At 46.6% G+C, this 22212-nt stretch overlaps 1 protein-coding gene across 1 annotated transcript in view; it reads left to right on the top strand.

Annotated features, from left to right (window-relative positions):
• The first annotated feature begins 704 nt into the window (after window positions 1-704).
• The window catches only part of LOC138467651 (glycogen phosphorylase, brain form), a 760591-nt gene continuing 739083 nt past the window's right edge, over window positions 705-22212 (top strand). The window contains exon 1 of the mRNA XM_069607828.1: window positions 705-1180. Within this exon, the coding sequence (XP_069463929.1) occupies window positions 938-1180 (243 nt within the window). The 5' untranslated portion in view covers window positions 705-937. The remainder of the gene's footprint in view (window positions 1181-22212) is intronic.

Here is a 22212-nt window from a genome sequence, read left to right as displayed (position 1 = left end):
CCTGCTAGCTGGACTGCGTCATGCCTGCTCATGAGTGGAAAATATGTACAACTCAGCAGCCTCGAGCTAAAAAAAAGTCACCAGCCACCAATACCTGCAGGAATTTATGGACCAGGCATGTGGGGTCGGTGAGCTGAGCGATCCTTGCCTGGAGGTCGGGGGCATGGGAAACGGTACTTACGTTCCCACTTCTGTCCTATGTCCTATCCAGGATTGTTCTAGTGATACAGTGCTGAAGTGATTCCTGTTTGTTGCTGTTGGACAGTAGGGGAGAAGAGGGCCTACCTGTAGGGATATGATGGTGTAGGTCTGTGCGGTCAATGAAATGGGCATTCCTAACTGTGGGGGGGGGGGTCTAACTCACCATAGGCCCTCCCCATCGCCTAGCTCAGGTATGCATTTTTTTTAAATCACACGTTTGAAAAATGGAGAAAAAAAAAAGACATCCACAGAAATATATGGCAGTGCGACGCTTATTCTAAAGTGCCGCATAAACAGGCAGGGAAGGTGGTGTGTAGTGCGTCTCGGCTATGGAACCATAGTTCTCCACTTTATCACGTTGTGTGGTCCTGGGCAAAGCCCTCATGTACTTAGAAAAGAGAGACACCTTAGTATTAACAAACTGTGTAGAATACCGGTGCATTCTCTGGTCAGGGGAAATGGCGTCATTGCTATCTTGTCCTGCGAGTAGACTGCGCGCGGGATGTGAGTGTGGAGAGAGTGCTCGGGTGGCGGCGGCGGCGGCGCTCGCTCTGTTGGTCTGCGAGCAGAGCCTCCTTCCCCCGCCTGGCCGCAGTGTCCCCGCCGCTCAGGCTCCTCCCCCGCCATCCGCACTTCAGCAGCCGCCGGAGCAGGAGCCGGAGCATCCCAGGCCCGCGCAAGGAAGGACAGCCCGGCCGCAGCACACGCAGCCCCTGCGCCCGCCGCCTGCGCAGCCATGGCCGCCCCGCTGACAGACAGCGAGAAGAGGAAGCAGATCAGCGTGCGCGGCCTCGCCGGCCTGGGCGACGTGACCGAGGTTCGCAAGAGCTTCAACCGGCACCTGCACTTCACCCTGGTCAAGGACCGCAACGTCGCCACCCCCAGGGACTACTACTTCGCCCTGGCGCACACCGTCAGGGACCACCTGGTGGGCCGCTGGATCCGCACGCAGCAGTACTACTATGAAAAGGACCCCAAGGTGAGCGCCCCCCCCGCCCCCAACTCCCGACCCCTCCTCACCGACTGAGCTGGCGCATAACCCCCCCCTCCACACCCCCCCACGCACCTGTTTGCTGCAGGAAGGTGCATGTGCAGTACAACTATAAACATACATGTTGAAAATGACTACCCCAGTAATGCACTCTTTCTTGACTCCTGAATATAAATAAGTAAAGGGCATTTTTGTTTGACTGGAATGTTTTTTTTTCTTGTGTAGCAAATCTAGTTGTGCAGTGTAAGGTCACAGTGCACACATGTTCTGCAAATCTTACCTGGGAACTCGGATCACATATATGGGCCTGATTCATAGAAAGGTTTTCCTATGGGATTGCGCCATTATAAAACACTTCCATGAATCAGGCCCTATGTTCATTTTGTTTATTGATTTGCGTAATCAATGGGAATGGAAACGCGGAGACTTTTTCAGGCACTTAGAGGAAGAGCAAAGTCACGGGCTGCGTTCGTCTCCTGCAGACTGAAAGTCTAACTCGTGTGTGTGCTTGCTGTCCATCGCAGCTTTCTGCACGGGACCGGCACGGCAGGCCACACACAACCCGTTTCACATTGACCCACATATAGCGGCAAGACCCACATATAGCGGCAATCTCCTGGACCCCGTGCCGCGGGTGGGCTGTTGGGTGTTAAACGGGGAACAGATAGACAGTGAGCAAACAACGGAAATGCTACTTGTTAATTAAAAAAAAAACACCTGCCAGCCGCGTATAGACCCATAACAAGCAAAGCATTGTATTGTTTTAGCAACCAGTTCCAAAATGCAGCTACGCAGCTGGGATTTCTGCCGGTGGAACATGTTTCTGGCATCTGCGGGTACCTGTTACTGTGTATAGCTGCCATGTGTGGCAGAGGGAAGAGGCAAGCAAGCACGCGTGTGCCTTGCAGACGATACACAAAACAAGGAAGCATTTTTTGTCGCTGTTTCGTTTTGAAAAATCAATTTTCGTGTCTAACTATTGGGAGAAGTGGAAGCAGAGAGAGGCGAAGGTGCTTTGCATTTAGCAACATGGGGAGGTGTTTTTTTTGTCGTAACCAGCAAAAGTGAGCGAATGAGCTCCAGCCTTCTCTTGGTGACAACAGTTGGCATACGTAGCCACTAAGTATCCAACCCCCAGCACTGAGTTGGGAGGCCCCAGTGATGGCCCAGCGCTCAACCACTGAGCAATATGTTTAGGAAGCTGACCTCTGACTCAAAAACGGAAAAGAGCCTCTAAAGCAGCTGCTGGCCGGCCCACCAGCAACAGTCTCCCCGTGAATTATATTCAGGGGGCGCACAGTGGTCCACAGGCAACAGTCAGGTGGGTTCCTATGTTTGCTGGTAACACTAATAAAGCACACCCACACACCCGTGGATTCGTGTGCATTATGTACATCTGTGGGCACACGTGTGTGTGCGGGTGTAAGACTCGTGTTCAAACATACAAAGGGCTGTGATTGACGAAACGTGACATGTGCGAGTAGGATAGGCCATTTCAGCTACACGCGAACCATGGCAGAGCTATCCTCTCCCTGGTCATCCATTCATAACCCGAGTCCCCCTCCTCTTCAGGCACGGCAGCACAGACGTGGAACGTGTGACATATGTCACTGAAGCAAAGAAATGCTTTTATAGTGACATGTCTGAAGTTGAGCAAGTCACGGCAGCCAAACTTCTTTAACGCGTTGATATTGATCGGATCGTTTACGTGCAATTATTGATGCTTATATATGCAATAATATTCTGTTACGTATATAGCATTTTCATCGGAGTACTTTACATACAGTACTCACATTTGCAACTGTTATTACCCAACTGACATTTCTCATTTCAAGACCTTGGAAGGATGGCAGGCTGAATGGACTTTTCCAGGATTTGATCTTGCGGCCTGCAGATCCCACATAAACTCAGCGGCAAGCACTGAACTCGCTGAGCTATCGTACCACATTCTTCACCTTAAATGTTCATGCCAACCTTTACTGGGGTACTTTGTGTAACTATAACACCTACATTTACAGTGCTTAGAAGCAGGGGGGAAGGAGGGGACATGTCACGGCACATTTCTTAATATGTTTTCATAAGTGTTTCTTTTTTACTACACAGTTGATCACCCAACATACGGTAGTGTACACCGTCCAAGTTCAGATTTCAGCAGGGCCAAATCCGCTCTTCATCCTTCAGAGGATGATATATTAAGTACCACAACATTTGGTAATTAAAGACATTGTTAAAGTGCTTAGAAGTGGGAGGAATCAGACATGAAGTACTGTACATCAAAATGTGCCATCTGTTATGTTAAGTTGTTTAATACTGCACACCACTGCCATATATCAACTATTCTAGTTGGATACCGGAACTTCAAGTCCGCAGGAGCATCACAATGTGCATTATTTTCTCATGCACAAAAAGAGCCGGCCTCACAAACCTAGATGAGGAGTTCCAGGGCATGGGTATCCATTCGGTCTGTCTTGCAGCGAGAAGCCCTGCTCTCGAGCTGTACCTCTGTGAATAAAGCACATGTCCGAAAGCCTAAACACTCTAGAAGTGAAGGTTTCTGGCAGGGGGTAGTGTGGTAGAAATGTCTTTCTTCCGCTCGCATGAACTGCAGCGTGCAGACATTCCATCCGACTAGAGTGTTCAGGAAGGGCCGCTATCGTGACTGGAAGCTTGTCACCATTTCCGCGTGCTTCACAGCCTCCGCGCGCGGCTTCCTTTTGCTCCCTGCGGGAGGGTGAGAGGGGGTGGGTGGGGGGCGCTCTAGAGACAGGCCACTGTACACATCAGCCACGTGTTTTGATGTTAAATGCACATTTGTAGGCACCCGGCCCTTCGTGGTTCATCGTTGTTTACACAGATTTCCAGGGTTGCGTCCACGTTGGTGTTGGGGTTGTATTGTCAGACATCACACACACACTGTCGAGTCAGGCGGGGCGTGGGTAGACAGAACCAATCTCATGATTCCTTTAGGCTAGATGTAGGGTTGTGTGCTAGGGAAGCTTTGTATGTACTTGAAACCCAGAATGCCTTATTATCTGGGTAAGAGCACATGAACTTGTGAGGATGATGCGCGAATTTCTGCCTAGTAATCTTCATTGCTCTTAGTCCTACTCTTCTTCATCACAGTATTGAGGAGGTATCAGCCTCCATCACCAGACCCTGTTCCCAATTCGTTTATTCCTGCCTCCTCTCGCTCTGGATTTGTATACCCCGCTATCCCACAGTACCCTAGTTTTAGCACCTATTGGGATCATGGACCCTCCAGTCACCAGGAGGGTTAAGGGGGCCGTCGGTACTGTGACAAGGAAGAATCTGACTAAGAGTAATAAAGATTTACTAGTTGGCAATCGGAACATTACCTTCGATTCCCTCTTGCTCTTCCTAATGCTTATCTATAAGGTAAACCAACTATTCATGAGTAAACGGCCATTGATAATTCTCACTGACCAGGAAGTATGTTCCCAAATCCTTATCAGCGTCTTTATTGACACCAACTATTTTGCGGACCAACCTCAACCCAGTGCTTTAAGTGGTATGCTCGAGCCGGGGCTCTTAAGTGCGTGGCCGAAAAGGGGCGTGACCTGGCAGGGGGTCGCGCCACAATTAGGCAGCAACACTTCCATGACCTGAATGCCGCCTGTTAGGCCACGCCCCTTTCCGGCCACAGCCCCGTGCAACGAGGGCCGTGGCCCAAGAGGCGGCATTCAGGTCAGGTACGTGTTGCTGCTTCACTGCTGAGTCGACCCCAGGGTCTGCGCCACAAAGAAAGAAAAAGCAAGCCTTTTTCTAAAGCCTGAATCTCGCTCGTATACACGAGAGCTTCAGGCTTTAGAAAAATGCCTTTGCTTCTTGTGGGCTAGGGCTGCCAGGGAACTTAAGGAAGCCCTGGCAAGGCCCCGCCTCGAGCACAATTTTCTGAGACTGCTGGGGCTCTGTCCCTGCTAGCCCTGGCCCACTTTAAGCCTTGCTGAAAACATAAAACACCCATGTCAAGAGAACTAGCAGCCGGACAGTCCACATTCAGCTTGTATTATTTGATGAATGTGTTGCAATATTCTCGAATCGCAATATTCTCGAATCGCTGTCCGGTATATATCTCATGCATGCTATCATAACAATGCCTTATACCGCAGCTGGTCGCCCTCTACCTACTTCTGGTACTGGGAAGAGCCACCAGAGGCATGCCCTGGTCCTCACCCGAGATGTTGCTATGCCTCTGTACCAGAAGTAGGTAGAGGGCGACCAGCTGCTGTATAATGTTAATGTTAAAGGATATTTGTACCGCGCACTATCACCACCGAAGTGGTCCCCTGGCGCTCTGAAAAAGGGTGGGGGGGGTGAGTTAGTGGGAATAAACTGGAAAAGTGCAAGAGAGCAGTGATGTGCTGATGGCAGCCTCAGCCCGGTGGGTCCGTCGGCCGGGCTTGGGGTGTTTTACGGTCGGTAGTCGTCGTGTGCTGCTGTGCAAGTCTGTGTGATTTGTTTTGTTGTTGCAGTGTAGTGAAGTTAGTGTGGATTGCTGCGATTTAGGCTTGTGGTTGTGTTTGGTTAGAGTTTGAGAAGTGTATGCAGAGGGATGAAATTGTTAGTGGATTGGTTATTTGGCATTGCTGTCCTTGCAGTTATGTCTATGTCTGATGTTTGCTATCATTCACTATTCCATCGTTGCTAATTTTCAATATTCTGTCTAGATGTGAGGCAGGCTAGTGATCACGATTCCAATCAAGTGTTGCACTTACCATCATTCACAGTTTCATCCAAGTGTGGCACATGCTAACATTCACATTTCTATATAGATGCGACGCAGGCTAAAGTTAAGAATTCCATCTAAGAGTGGTACATGCTAATATTCATAATCCCGTCTAGATAAGTATAAGGCATTTTTATGATAGTACAAATCCATCAGCCTACTACTGAGGCAGGAGTCCAAGGTGAAGTATTCATTTAGTGTCTCTGCCCCCGCCCTGCAGGTCTTCACATTCAAATGGACCTGAAACCATTGCTCCCCAAAAGTTCTGAAGCAGGAAGATCGAACTTGGGAAACATCTTTCTCGGAGGGGATTACGGGATACTGGGGGCTATATACGTGCAAAGGGAGAGGGCACAATGATAAAATAATTGGAAAGTGGGCCCTGTCATGGCATGGAGTCTGGTGCCTCATGTAAGTACTGGGACAGGGAAGAGGGACGTGGGGGCAATTTTTCTGTTTTCTAACACATAGTTCCCCTCGAGGAAGGGATATGAGGTCTTGAAAGGTAGCAAAGAAAAAAATGAAAAATATTTGACACTCTAACTAAATGGTTATCCTAGTACAATGACACATTGGGCCTCATTACAAGGGTGGCGGTAGCCGTTCTGGTAAATACCGGCACGGCTGCTTCCAGAGTCTGTTTTTTACCAGCACCCAGCAATGGGGATGTACTGGGGAATTCTGGCCCCGCCAGACCTGGTAATTCCCCTTCGCCGGTTACCAGTAAACATTACTCCCCATTCCCATTAATGGGAATGGGGAGGGCGGTAGTGGCAGCACCATTAATAATCGTGCCAACGCTACCGTGTAGGACTGCTCGTGGGTGCCGTTCCGCCCAGCAGGTCAGTCCTGCCGGGCTGACAGGTACCCGTGAGCAGAACTTGTAGTTTGCCGGTCCGGTAACAACGGTACTGGCAAGCTTACCGGAACCGTTGTTACTGGACAGGCAACCTTTTAATGAGGCCCATTGTTTCGGAGGTTTAAAAGTTGGTCTGTTCTGTTATGCTTTCAACCTGCTCCAGTCATAGCAGTTATGCTGAGCCGATGTGCACGTAAAATGTGTTCATTTTACAGCCTACGTAACAGAGCTTTACTTTAGAAGGCAGCATCTCCTTTTGGACCCCCCTTTTCACGTCGGTCTATAAATGGTGCGTTATGTTAATGGTAATAATGAGTACACTTTGGAAACCAGAATGTGGGGAGCAGCCTCGTGAGATCGCGTCTACGGTACAGTTGAGGGGGCAGTGTGATAGGCCCAAGAGAGATGCTCTTGACAAAGGGATGAGAGAGCCCCAGAAGTGTCACAGATGTACCAACACAAGACACCTGGACAACGACAAGGACTGTCCCGCGAGGAGCAAGGAATGCTCTAATGCCCGAAATGAAAGAGGTTCGGCCACATCGCAATAGCTTGCAGATGGAGAGCAAGGAAAGTCACAGTTATCACAGGTGAAGGATGCACAAGCGGAGCTGAGGAGGCCAACGGCAGGCTGACGGCCATTGCAGTGAACAGTTCCTGAGCAAGAAGGGAGAAACCGCACTGCGTGATAAAAGTGGACAGTAATGAGACCTGTGTAATGGCTGACTCAGGATCTGACTTGACAATCCTGCCCGTCCAGACGTATAAGAGTATGGTGGGATGTTAGGCTGTGGAAGTCAGAAGAACCAGACACAAACCGACCGTCTTCGGGTGAGCGTTAGTGGACCTGCTGGGCTACATCAATGCCAATATAGAGTTCAAATGTAATAACTACAGGTAGTAGAACCCCATTAACCATCTTGGACACTCGGGTCGACATTCATATTTGTGGCATGTAAAATGTGTATAAGCTAGGTGAAAAAATACACAACAAGAATGTACACACGCATGTTTTCTTTACTATATATTCTTCCTAAAAAAGAAGGCACTTCCCTAAAAAAACATCAATCGAAAATATATGCATACATATAAATACACTGAAAAACAAATATATTCCACATTGCTGAACAATTAGACAATGATAATGGCTGGCATCTACCTTGTACACTGTTAGAGAAGGTAGCTCCAGTAAATAAACAATATAAACAACCATAAAGCTGAATGAATCAATTTTTTCAAATAGTCATTTGCAGAATCTAGCCTGAATTTGATTTAGCAACAATCAGATATTCATCCCCATATCTTGTTTTTCTTGGGGAAAGTATCCCAGTAACGACAGTTTACTAGAAAATACCTATATTTTGTAGGTCTTCTAAAATTGAGCTCTTGCACGGTCCTCAAAGATAGACGTTGTGCTAGTTTCAACCAGAAAACCCCCTGCAAAAAGAAAGGGGGCAGTTTTTCCTCAGGACTGAAAGGAATATTTTTGACAAAGAAAAATCTTCTTGTCCACAGAGCAGCTCACAAAAGGTCCCGCCAACATTATGGACACATATTCCAATCAATTTGTTTGGGGAGTGATGCTTTGTCAGCATAATTATGGTGTGCATCCAGTGCAAACTGCTTGCGGGATACTTGCTGTTGCCAGGCTGTTTCACAAATAAATCATGACAGTTGCTGAACAAAAAAAGGACCATACCTACAACAAGAACAAACCACCCTAAAAAGCATCAAGAATATAATGGTCATAGAGAGAGGACTCTCGTGATGAGGTCACTCTCAGCAAATTAAGCCGGAATGTGTAGCCACAGGAATGATGTCAAACATATCCTAGCAACCATCAATACATATGGGATTCATGGCCAGTTGCTAAATAGTTGAAATGTGGCAATTTGTAGGTGTCATGGTCCAAAAACAGGTGCAAATCTCTGTGACTTGAAAAACATCACAATTATGGTACTTCTCATCTAGTTAGACACAGTGGGCATCATTACGAGTGTGCCAGTCCAGTAGCAACGGTGGACCATTGTTACTGGACCGGCTCACTCTGAGTTCTGTGGGCGGATGCCGTCCCACAAGCCAGGTCTGACCTGGCGGGTTGAACGGCACCCGCCTGCAGACTTTGACGGAAGCAACAGCACTGTTGCACACAGTGCCGGTGCTTCCATCCTCCCCATTCCCATTTGAGTCTTATGGGACTCGAATGGGAATGGGGAGTTACTTTTTCTGGCGCCTGGCATCTTGGACTGCCGGGGCTGTAATGCCCCGGTAATTCCCCAAAGCAAGACACCGTAAAAAAACACGACTCCTACGTTCGTAATGAGGCCCAGTGTTTCTATTGTGTCTTGCAGAAACGATCAGCGTTGAAGTGAAAACCTAATGCTGAAAAAAGTGGTGCGCTATTTCCCCGACAGCAGCACAGGAGAATGGCGATGATTGCTGTAAGTAATCCAATATCTCCACAATTTGACTTTAATTGGAACTAGTATATCTAGTGTCACACTAAATTATGCTGACAAAGCATCACTCCCCAAAAACATTGATTGCCAGGCAATGACATAAGAGTGTGCATCGATCTGCGTAGCCTAAATATGGAAGCAATAACAGACAGCTAGTCTCTACCCAGCATCAACAAACTGATCCTCATGATCCGCGTGATGCATACCACCAGATAAGTTTGCACAAGGATTCCCGACCGCTCACTGCCATCATCAGACCCTTTGGCACGTACCAGTACACTTGCATGCCGTTTGGACTGTCATCAGTCGTGTCAGCTTTCCGAAGGATGATGGACTCCTTGTTGCATATTGTGGGCAATGTATCTTACTTTCAGGATGACATTCTCATCTATGCAGAAGATCCTGAAACTCACGACAGAGTGCTGAGGAACGTATTGGAGAAGCTTCAAGGGGCAGGAGTACGGTTGCAATATGAGAAATGTGTTTTGAGAGCCCAAGAAGTAGAATACCCGGGAGGCAGGATCTGAAAGGATGGACTAAGTCCTAAGAAGGACCTCTTGCAGGCCATAGTCAAGGCCCCAGCCCCGGAGTTAAAGGACGAGTGGCGATCCTTCCTAGGACTCGCAGAGTACTATGCAAAGTTTGTACCAAGGTTCTCAGAGACAACAGCCTGTTCAGAAAATTGCAGAGGAAAGGAACGGAGTATGGGTGGGGTCGAGAACAAATGACTGCCTTCGATTAAGTAAAAACAAGGATATCCAATGCCCCATGTCTGAAGCCGTTTAATCCAGCGTGGGAAATTTACATCACCACGGATGCAAGTGCCTATGGGCTGGGTGCCACGCTTACCCAGAAAAAGGGGGATGCCAAACACACAAATTACTTCACTTTCGAAAAAGAAATGCCCAAATGTGCGTGGCCTGTGGAGCACTTCTGGGCATATGTTTGGGGCACAAAGTTCTGGTTGGTCACCAACCTCAAACCTCTAGTCCATATGACTTTGACGCAGAGACAGGCGTGGATAGCAGTCAAGCTGCAACAATACACCTATGAAATATTGCACATAGCAGGGTGTAGGAATGCTGAAGCAGACTGTTGGAACGGGTAACTCCTGCCATCACTTTTTTCCAGGATGAATGTTTGGTAGCGTCCGTGTGTGACCTAAGAAGCAAGAAGTTCCTGAAATGAGTGAGTCCCACTGGAAAGAAGAGCTTGAAAAAGATGATTCCTTATGAAAAGGGGCTAATTGGGCTCGGAATGGGTGGCCAAACGAAAGAACTATTCCAGAGGGAGTGGAGCCTCACTGGAAGGTGAACTAAGACATTTTCGTAACCAACGGTTTGCTGATGAGAGGGGATCAAGTAATACCACCAGTGGGAATGCAGAAGGTTATGTTGTGCAGGGCACATTCGGGCCATCTTGGCAGCAACATGACCAGGCGGAGAGAGCGGGAGGCATACTCGGGGCCCTGCATGGACTAGGACATCAGGATCATGATAGAAAGATGCCACTAGTGCATGAACAGCGACAAAAGGCTCAAGGTATGGCATGCACCAATGATCCCCCACCGAAATCTCGTTAGGAGTATGGCACAAGTTGGGCCTTGATTTTATCGGTCCTTTAGACACCATGTCACCTGACTGCAAGTATGGGTGGTCATAGTAGGTTACCTATCAAAATGGGTAGAGGCAGAATTCGTACCCAACATCACCACAGCTTCTGTGATAGAAGTTTTGAACGCCGTTTTTCAGAGGGAAGGCCTGACCAAAGAAATTGTCAAAGACAATGGCATCCAGCTAATTTCTAGAGAAATGCAAGAGTTCATACGGAAAACAACATCAGGCAGATCAGAGCTACTCTTTACCACCCCCAGGCAAATGCGCTAGTCGAAAGGACTAATAGATTCATAAAAGTAGCACTACCACTAGCTGGAGCGGCAGGGATGGATCCCTACAAAACAGTTAAGGAGGCCATAGCCTCTCATACGCCTGACTCCCAATGCGATCCCAAGTGTGTCGCACTTTCAAATGGGGCCACTTCCACCTTAGTGTCCCAATGGGTATCCAGAGTGAGGCAGGATGACACTGTAGACATGAAAGAAGTAGTCTGTAGGATCCAGAAGAACAAAGATCAAATGAAAGCACAGAGCGACATCCGATGAGCTGTTCGGAGAATTGAGGTAAATGAAGGAGACATAGTAAAAATAAAATTACATCACAAGGAGCAAGTAACAGGATCCAAATACAGTCAGCCAGTAGAAGACGCACAAAAGGGAACAAACCACATTTACACCCGGGATGGAAAAAGGTGAAATTTAGAGAGAGTTGCTGTGTTCAAAAGACACCTCTTGGGGAGGAGAGAGTCATCTGAGGTGGATCCAACAGCAGAATATCAAGAACAGCACAAAGAACCAGAAGCAGTAGAAACAGAGAGCAGGTGGGAGGAGAGTCAAGGAGGAAGCAGCGACAGAGACGTCACACGATGAGAAAGTGTATAACACAGGCAGAGAATTATGTCACCGCAGATTCATGATGGAGTAAGAGAAGTTGAGACCTCACCACCCAGATCATCGCCCAGTGGGAGTCGTCCTCAGCGAGAGAAGAGAAGACCAACCAGGTAAAGAGACTTTGTGATGAAGTAGGACCATGCTGCTGGACAAAATGAGGTACGTGGGGAGCAGCCTTGCGAGATCGCGACACCGCCGAGATCTCGCAAGACTGCAGTTGCACATGCGCCAGACAGAGTGGACTTGGAGACAAGCGGACGCTCCCCAGCGCTCTTCCTGCACACCACACAAGACATTCAGACAATTCAAGACTTTAAATACAATCCTCACAAGCTGCAGCAGTGAAGTAACTGCTGTGGAGGATTGAGATACTTCATTTACGCCCCAATGATTGCAAAACCCCTCTTTATGTAAACTGCCATTAAAGCCCTCAATCCACAACCGTGTGTCTAGTCATCTGCGCACCTCTACGCAGAACTGTCACTGTGTGCTGAAAACGGGTGTCATTACTAGCAAACTCAAATTTTATGAAACTTGTTAAGTTGGTACAGCCAAGAGGATGGCTACATCTACATTTCTGCAGTGCGTGCAGCGTGTATAATCACTGAGCTCCCTTTCTTGGTTTATGTTCGAGTGCATTTGCTGCCACAGGGATGTGCCGGAAACAGTGTATTAATTAAAACTAGCCCACATTGTCCCACAAATGTGGTCCATGTAAATCAGAGGTTGAAGCCCTTCGGGCATTTCTATATAAGCCCGTATGAGCCTGTCCACCTTAAATGTTTATGTTTATAGAGGATACATTCAGCCGAGGGTCTCTTGCTGACAAGTTACCGACTGAGAAGCAAACAGCGGAGATGATTGTGTGAAGCAAAAACAGGCAGGTTTTCAATGCTCGTCTAAAATAAGATGATCATGCCAGGCGCTAATAGTAATGAGCATTCAATTCCAAAGTTGGGGTATGAGAACCAAGAAGAAAGATGCTCCAGACCTGTTTTTTACGAAAAGCTAGCAATTTTAAGGAGGAACAGGGAGCATGAGCCGAGAGCGCATGACAAGGTATATTTTTCAAATTGATCTTGGATAAAGTGGGAGCCAAGGTCTTGGCAGGCCTGGTCAGTAGCGGAGGCAGCTTTTGGTGCTGGGGGGGTGGGATGTCTAATAGGGTGCCAGCGGGAGGCTGGGGGTGCACTGGGGACCAGGGGGGAGCAAAAGGGGGTGGCCACCCTTCTGACCCTCCCCCCTGGCTCTGCCACTGGGCCAAGTATGCAGTGTACAGGGCCTTTAAGCAGTTACAGTTGGCAAGAGGGGGCGAATGAAGATGGCCCAGGGTCGGTGTGATATGATAAACCAAGGCCAATAAAGAGTCAAGTGGTTTTGATCTGGACCAACTGCAAGTGTCTGAGGAGAGGAGAAGAACAGCCCAGCTACACAGCATTGCAGTAGTCTGGGTTTGCCACACTGTTTCCGAATTAGATTTGCCACATCTTTACCACTTTTCCACTGCAAAAATGTATGTGGTAAGTTGGGGTAAGATATATAGAAGGGAGGGGCATTGGGTGAAAGGAGGATGGGGTGCGTGGAATCCCCCTCCTCATTTTGCAGTTATTAATGTAATTGGGGACAGGGGGGCGGAAAGTCTCAGCCCTGAGCAGACCAGATAGGCTGGGAAATCCCAGGGCCCAGAAACAGAAGAGTCAAGGTAAATGACTAAGATCTGTTTTATTAACAGTCGCTATAAAACACAACAGTCACAACAAACACAATTTGTCTCAGTGCTCTCCAAGAATTTCATGCAAAACATTAGCTTATTATCAAAAAATACATCATAAGTGACGTTGCATTTACTGAAACCTATGTGAAAGTGGGATTGGTGCAGGGAATTATCTACATATAAAATACATACTGGTCCGTTTTCTTATTGGATACAGGACTTCTGGTGGGCCCACCTGGGATCACCCCTAAAAGCAATAAGATAAGAGGATACATCATAACAATAATTAATTGGCTCTTGCAACAATGTCATGACAGCACTAGCTGTGAGTAATGATTAGTTGATACTGTCTCCACCAACCTTGTGCATCTGGCAGGTCATCAGCACATGAGATAGCATCCCTGATTTCTTACGCCACAGGCCAGGTGTTCTGATTTTGAACTTAGCCTTAACCAGCGACTTTGCTCTGAGAATTTGTATGGAGTTGAAGCACGTGCGTCTCCATAGTTGGCGCTAATGAATAGACACTGCTCGTTATTTATGAGACGGTGTGAGGAGACTACGTTTCGAATTATCCCATTCAACTTTTACCATGAATTTAGATCTTATTAATATGGGTGCTGTTGCTTTTTCCGGCCCCTGGAGACTTGGTCGAGTTACTCTTTGTGTTTTTAAGCTTTTAATTAACTGGCACCTGGCACCCTAAGGTTGTTTGTTCTTTTACCTGATCTAAGAGAAATTTGTCCTGCGCTTGGGAACATCTATGTTTTATTCTACTTTATAGCTAGCCGAGCCTCCCTTTACTGTATTAACATTGGACAGGGGCCCCGTAGCTCTTCTATGATCCATGCAAGTTTGCGTTTCAACTAATTCAGCACACTGACTTTCTATGCAGCACCAGTGACACCCTTGAATACTTTGTTCACTCTAACATGGCTGCACCGTCCATATTCCCCAAAATGGCCACTTGTTATTGTTACATTTCTGCATTGAGCAAGCATTATGTGTTCCTAGGCTTCTTGCGTATACATTTATGTTTATGTTGAGTATGTGTGCTCTATTGTCTAGTGAATGCAAGAATATTCTTCTTCTCTAAGTGCAGTTTGACCTAGTGTCTATGTAACCTCGCGGTGAGTGCATGTCTGCTTCGTGTCTGATGCGTCTATGTGTATCAGGTTCGGCATTAGTGTAATTTGCTTTTGTCATTTTTGGTTATCATATGTCCATACCTGCTGGAGCTTGCAGATTCATCTCTTCTTCAGTGATCCCGGGGTACGGTCGGTAGAGTTGTCAGAGTGAATATGGTCTTCGATGCTTAAAGGAACGGTGGTGGAGAAGGGATGCATTCCAAAAATGGTGCAAGTCTTCCATCCCTACAATAATGAGGCGGAGGAGGGGCAGATGCTCTGGATGATGCATTCACCTGCTTCCTGATGTTCCCCCCTCTGGTCGAGTCCTCAACCATGTCTCTCGCAGGCCCCTCACCCGGTAGGGTACCTTAGGGGCCCATACCTTTGCCACCCCTCTAAGGTCACCTGAGGTCTTTATGAGCGCCTCAATGCCTGCAGGCTGTAGTGCGCTCTACAAATCCAAATAAATGTGCTCATCCGCACTCCAGGTCATATAGCAGCATGCCCCATCTGGTTTGCAGAATGCCTAATGCCACGCGTAATTAGGAGACTCTCAAGGATAATTGAATTTTGAGCCTGGAGGGCTGATAGGACTTTCTTTCAAGTTCACATGAGGTAGATCATTGGTTTGTGTGCATTTGTGCATCCCCATGTCCATGTTAATCACTATCTTCATCCCTAACTCCCTTTTGGATGTCTGCTTGCATTCTCAAAGTGCAGAACCCCAATAGTACTAGCACTAGTATGGCTATTAATATCTTGAATGCATTAGCCAGCCAGGAAGGGATCCAGAAACATAGAAAAGAGAGGCAGTCATTGTTTAAGATATCTTCCAACTCCTCTACCATTTTAATGTGGAGATATGTTAACAACCTAATAGCCTCAGTGAGGGTTCCATTTTCGTCACCATGAACAGGTGGGTAAGTGCAGCAAGGTGGGTCAATTTCTGCGCACAAACCACCCTCCATGGCTGTTAGCAAGTCAAGGACATACCTGGTCTGGAGAGCCATGAGTCCGATGGCTCTCAACTCCTCCCTTATGGCATTGAAGCCTTTTACTGTTATATTGATTGTCTGCAACAGCTCCCAAATCATAATTTGGAGCCACTTTGCATTTGTAGCAACCTGCACTTTAGAGAGGAAGATGGCAGAGAGAACCACTGCTGTTTTGCTAAACAATTTATGCTCATCTGGTATGTCATTGTAGGCCTCCACTGATTTTGCTGAGAAATAGTTTTCCCTTTTCTTATGTGTGAGAGTGGGGGACCTTTTCTTCCTCAGATGTGCATCCATCTTGGAGAAGCCCGTAATCTGTATATATCGCTTTGGGGCACTACTAGAGTGGGTATGCCTAACGTTACTGAGGAACAGAGTCCTCCTAAACTAGGGGCAACTTCCTATAGGCGCTTGATGCACGGGCCCAATAGTACAGCTCTTCCTACTTTCATCCCTGGTACATCAAAGATCCATTCACACCCTTTGTTTTCCCCAATGTTTATTGTATCGTTATTTCAGAAGCACAAGGTGGCATTCTCCAGGTGTACTATCTGCACAGGCCCTCCCTCATCATCGACCCATGGTGGTAGTTGTGTAATCCTAGGCCACTGGTCAGTGTATTAATTGATCACTACAACTTCTTCCCATTGTCCTAATGCTGCTAGAGCTTTGCATACTACGAGTCCATCAGTCCACCCCTCATGTGTGAGTACTAGTCCCTTTATTTGTAGTTGCCCACACTCCCAACACCTGGGCATCTCCTTTCCTGCCTCATCATTACACTGTAATAGTTTATTTTCCTCTATTGTAATTCCTGCTCCATTTGACCGAGGCTGTTCATACTTTATCACCTTATGCTCCATTTCGGATTTTGCTCTGGATTTCAGATCTTGTACAGAATGATCTCCTCGTTGGGATTTTGCTTTGTTTACCCATACTAATGAAGGAGTCTGGCCTTGGAATTGTCCTCTTGTTAGACAGAGTGCAAGGTGTGTCAGGCAGTGTGCCTTTTTTTATGGGTACCTCTTCGGCTATAAAAACCCTTCAGGCGCCCATAGCATAGGGAATAAGGGAGCACATGTAGCAACTGTGATCGGATGTCTCTCTCCCCAGCTTACTCATGTGCTTGTACCACATATTATTGGTCACCCGGGTGGAATTGGTCATATAGGAATGTTGGTGTTGGAGGTTGGTGTTAGCTCCCATTTCATTCTCTTTAACTGTTGGGTCGCAATAGGAAAGGGTTGTGTTATTGCATCATCTCATCTAACATAAGAATGGGTGTTCTGTTAGTATGCACTGGCTTGGGTACGTTATATAGAATCACTTCTCGTACTGCCAGACAAATGAAGAGATAGAGACAACAGAATATAAAAAACGGGAGCTACAATCATCACTGCTAGTGTGTCCACAGGCTGCAAGCGGGCACGCCCATTAAGTGGTCTTCGTGCCAGAAGCCTATAGCTAACGGAATAAAAAAAATGCATAATTTTGTTTCTCCTTTCTTGGAATATTCCTCTCACTGGATACCCTCACGTTGATGTCAAGTTATTATTAGCTACAAGAAAAACAATGTCATGATCGCCTGACGGATCCTTTCAAAAATAAATCTTAGGATCTACTAATAGTACCTTGGTTGTCTTGAAGGCATGGTAGCTATCAATTATAAAGGGCAAGAATTGTGTACAGCATCACACTCAGAGGCAACATGTGTTAATAATTCGTATTCTCCTTTTTTGTCTCTTTATTTTTTAAAGATACAGGCGATTGCTTTAATATGCATGTAAACATTTTCTTGGGGAGGAAGTTCATTTGAGCCAGTCGATTGTTTGTGTAAGGAAAAACAGTTTATTAGTGGCTCTCATTCGCTGTTTGCTGTCTGCTTCTTGTTGCTGACCTCGTCTGGATTCTTGTCACTCCTTCTTTTGGTGCATCGTCTGGGGCTGGCACCAGGTGGGTTTCTCCTTTGCAGGTTTCGACATTGGTGAGGTGCAACCAGTCGTGTCTTCCTACTACTTTAACGGCGGTGTGAGTGACTTCTTTCACTATAAATGGGCCTTCGAACCTTGACTTGTACCATGTTTGCATGAAGTTTTTTTAAATAAACCAAATCACCAATGTATAAGGCGGGGGGTTGGAGTAATGTCTGTAGATCAAGCTCTTTGCTGTCTTCCTCATTTCACTAATTTTTCTGTTTTCAAAAAATTATTGTTATTGTTTTTTTAACAACCAACAACTACCTTTTTAATTACATGTTGCATAACATAGCAATATCGCTTATCAACCGTTCCCTATAAACATCCCAACCCCCCACTACTCCGCCTGTACATACCTCTATTCATCCGTTATATCAATAACCTCACAGTCTACCTCGTGTGCTTCGTTTCACATTGCCTTTTCACCCAGAGAACTTGCCCAGAGTCTATGCCCGTAAACTCTTGCAGTTCGGCAAATGTCAACAACCCTTTTTCATTTTGTAGGTCTCCAATCGTGGCAATACTACATGTTTCCCATTTGGTTCGTACCCTGATGCTACTCCTTGGCATGTCTGCCATTATCGCCGCCATGGCGGTCTGTAGCGAGATCGGGTCTAGTGTGCCCATGTTTTTGCAGGTCCTTTTCCACACTTGGATTCCCAGTTTCATTATGTAGGGGTGCTGGCTGCAACAAAGTTGTTTTTGTCGTGGGATCATCCCCCATTCATTGTACAACGTGTTGCAACTGTCATGCCAGAAAATACAACTCGAAGTTTGGTATCTTTCAGCCTCCCTGTTCGTAGGTCCTTTGTAATATACTCAGTGCCACTCTATGCCTCCCCCTGCCACAGGAAGCGTCTGCAAACTTCTCTAAGTCCTTAAAGAACTGTCTCGGAATGTTGAATGGGACATTACTAAAGCAGTGCATCAGCCTCCGCAGTGCCACCATCTTCAGTAGTTCCGCCGTCCCCGCCATGGACAGGGGCAACCTACTCCAGAACAACATCGATTTCTCCAGCCTAACTGTGGCTTGTAATGTGTTGAAAATATACTCTGATCTGGGGTCATGGTATATATTTACACCTAAATATCTAAATGACTCGGTACTCCATGCCAGTGAAACCAGAAACTAAAAATATCAATAATTTCCATTAATAATCTATTGGAGTTCAAGGAATCTTTAAGTGTCAAGAGAATGGATTAGCATATAATACACATTTTGTTACACAAGCAGGCCTTTGTACCCCTTTGATATTTGGATTTTGGAGTTTTGCCAGAGACAGTGTTGCAAGAGCCAACAAAAACAACAGATGTTAAAATGGGCATCCTTGCTTTGTGCCATGTTGTATATTGAATTCTTTAGACACGTATCCATTGCCTATCACTATGGCACATGGGTTGATATACAAGACCTAACTTTATAAAACATTAATCCAGACCAATTGTAGCCAAAGTTCTAAACATGTACCCCCACTCAATTATGTCAGCTGTCTCTGCATCAAGTGATAGTACTAAAGTGGGGACATCAGCTAGTCTTTCTCACTAAAGGATAGGCAATAGTTATCCAAGCTTAACCTTGGCTGTCCTTCCATGAGCATAAACTACCTGCTATGAGTGTGAAGAGAGGGTCCCTGTAATGCCCCTCCTCATCCCCATCAACATGACAGCCCGAAAAGTCAAGAACGCATGAAGCAACTCTGTTTTTGGACAGCCCCCAGGAGGGCCAGTGACATCCACACATGCAAACAGATATTCTCTTAGACAGCCATTCAAACCTTATCCAAGCAATGGGCCTCATTAAGAGTCCAGCGGTAGCCGTGGCTGAAAAAACGGCAGGCTGCTGCTGGACCCGAAATACCATTCCGCCTTATTAATTGCTGGAATCACTGAGGCATTACAACCTGACCCGGTAATTCCAGAGGCGGAATTCTGTAAATCCCCATTCCCATGGAATCCCATAGGAATCGATGGGGACAATAGAAACACCGGTTCCGTCCATGACAGAGCCGGTTTGTCCATTTACGCCTGTAGGTGGGGGGCGTTACTCCTGCCAGGTCAGACCTGGCGGGAGTGATAGCTCCCGCCTGCAGAACTTGGAATCAGCCGGTCCGGAAACAACGGTGGCGGTGGATTTACAGCCACTGTTGTTTCCAGACCGGCAGGGTCCTAATGAGGCCCAATGGCTTTATGGATACAGGTGCCTCAACATTGATCATGGATCAGAATGCTTCGATGGATTAGATTGACTAACAAAGGAAAACCATTGTGCCAACGTCATTAGTGACACCACGACATAGCAACGTTAGTAATGAAGTAAACTTGCAGCAATGCATGAAGTTACATGAACACACATGTGCTCACACAAAGAACATGCTTACACAGTTTCGTAGATAGAGGACAGATACATATAAATACTGTCAAAAGCTTTACATATTTTTCTCATTAGCGAAATGCAGAAACGCTGAATGCAAAGCAAAAGAAGAGATGCAGAGCAAGCTTGCAGACTCTTATTGCAACTAACCCTATGGAACTACAGGATCCTAAAAGAGGCCTGGAAGAACTAAATACTACTAACCAATAGATATATATAAATCATAGTATAGACATGAAGTGAAACATGGAATCGTTCACAACGTTGAAACATTGAGGGCACTCTCACAGGAAAAAGTGGTGGTACTGACGGTTACTTTGGAAACACATAGTCTTTCTCATCACCTTGAGAAGGTGCACAGAGCGCTGAAAACAGAGCTGGTTCCAAGGCCTGGGGAGATCAGATCCAGCCAAATCCAGGGGTGTATGGCAGAGGGCAAGGGCCAATGGTAATCCTGTGACCCTGCAACAATGTAATAGATAGTTTTTTGGGGAAGGGGCAGGCAAGCCACCTGACATCTGAGGGCCAATAAAGTAATATCTATAGGTGCCGTGCATAGGCACTACCACCCCAACTACCCAATCCTGTCTTCTCGTAGGTTTTTGGGGAAGAGCCCCATGTTGTGACGCAGAAATGAAACAAAATGTTTTGGCATGGGTTTAGGAGTCGTGAGTCCGGGAGATTTTGTATGTCCTGTATGATCCCTGTCTGTGTAATAAACGACAGTTCTAACTTGCCCTTGGCTGAGTCCTCCGTCTGTGCACTTGGCAAGGGTTTGTTGGGCCCTGCGAGCTGGAATGGTGAGCTTTTGGTGTGATCTCAAGTCTCTCTAGTATACCTAATCCAACAAATTGGTAGCAGAGGGATGGTTCACTATGCCCGTTCAGCATAAACCGCCTCTTCCGTCGCAGCGCCTCGAGAGTTGTGAGGCACCTTGCGGAAAGTGAGACTAACGCTAGGTGCAGACCTGTGCAGAGGCCGTCAGGAGCCAGTTTGTAAAATATCCTGCCCACGGTCCGTGAGGAGCCCAGCACACCAGAAGAGTGACACAGCAGCTTTGGGGGAGCCGGTAGCCGAGCAGCTTCAGTGGATCACAGTGTGTAAGTATTGAGTCAGCCACAAAGCAACTGAGGGGCGTGGTAAAGTGATGTCGGGTGTGGGGTGGTGATGAGTAATGTTGAGTATAATTGAAGTATTGTTGAGTAGTGTTTAGTAGTGTCGAGTAGTGTGAAGTATAGTAAGGAAAGGAGCAGAGGTTGATGTTTTTGTGGTTAGGGAGCATTCGGTCTTGAGGTAAAAGGTTCTGGTGAACAACCTAGACTACTGACTTAATGGTACGGATGATAAAAGGTGTCTAGATATTGGGTTCTCTATGGATTGGGTGTTTTCGCTCGGGTCATGGATGATGGTATCCCCGTGTAAGGGCTTAGCAAAGGGAGCTAGCTCAGATTGCGGATGGTGTTCTTCTGGTTAACTCTCGCGGAGGCGTTTTATCTACAAGGCGACGCTGTAGGTACAGATTGAGCATGAGAAATATTGGTATCCCCTGTTAGGAGGCAGAAGACAGCTATGGGTATATGTGGGGTTTGTAAAAATTGTCTGTGTGATGGAACAATAGCGTTGTGAGCTCTGTTAGTGATTTCTATTTTTTCCCTATGTAGTGAAGCGGTGGCGTCACCCGTAGGGCCTGTGCATGGGACTAGGATAGCACGAAGAGGTACAGAATTTGGTGTTCCTGATTTGTAATTGACAAACCGTTTAGTGGCGTTGCGCGGAAGGCACAAGCGCAAGATTGGTGGGTGTGCCTGAGGTGGCAGAGAGTTGTAGAAAGGCGGTGCGCAGAGCATGCCTGAAGGTTGGTTGGGAGCCAGAGAGGCTCAGGAAAATTGACAGGAACTGGTATTTGTGAAATTGAGAAAAATTAAATTTAAAGTATTTTTGTGTATGTACAATAACAGAAGTTTCTAAATCCTTGACTTGAGGTCAACTAAGTATAAAGCAATGTATCAAGGGAGGTGCGGGTGGATACATCCCTACAGCACCTACGTAAGGCCCTTCCACCATATACGGACAAGATTTGTAAATATATCGCATAATGGATGAAAAACAAAGAGGTACGTTTACTAAGCCATGGCCACAATGCGCTAGTTTCTCCAAGTACGTGCAGCAATCATTACACACACATATACAAGAGGTTTACAAGTGGAAAAGATTAAGCAGTCATATGGCAATATTCGAATTCTGGAAGATGATTCAGGAGGAC

Source organism: Ambystoma mexicanum, chromosome 4q (genome assembly GCF_040938575.1).
Source record: "Ambystoma mexicanum isolate Mex_15411 chromosome 4q, UKY_AmexF1_1, whole genome shotgun sequence".
Lineage (NCBI taxonomy): Eukaryota > Metazoa > Chordata > Amphibia > Caudata > Ambystomatidae > Ambystoma > Ambystoma mexicanum.
The sequence above is the reverse complement of the archived record's forward strand: the minus strand, read 5'-3'. Positions and strand labels throughout refer to the sequence as shown.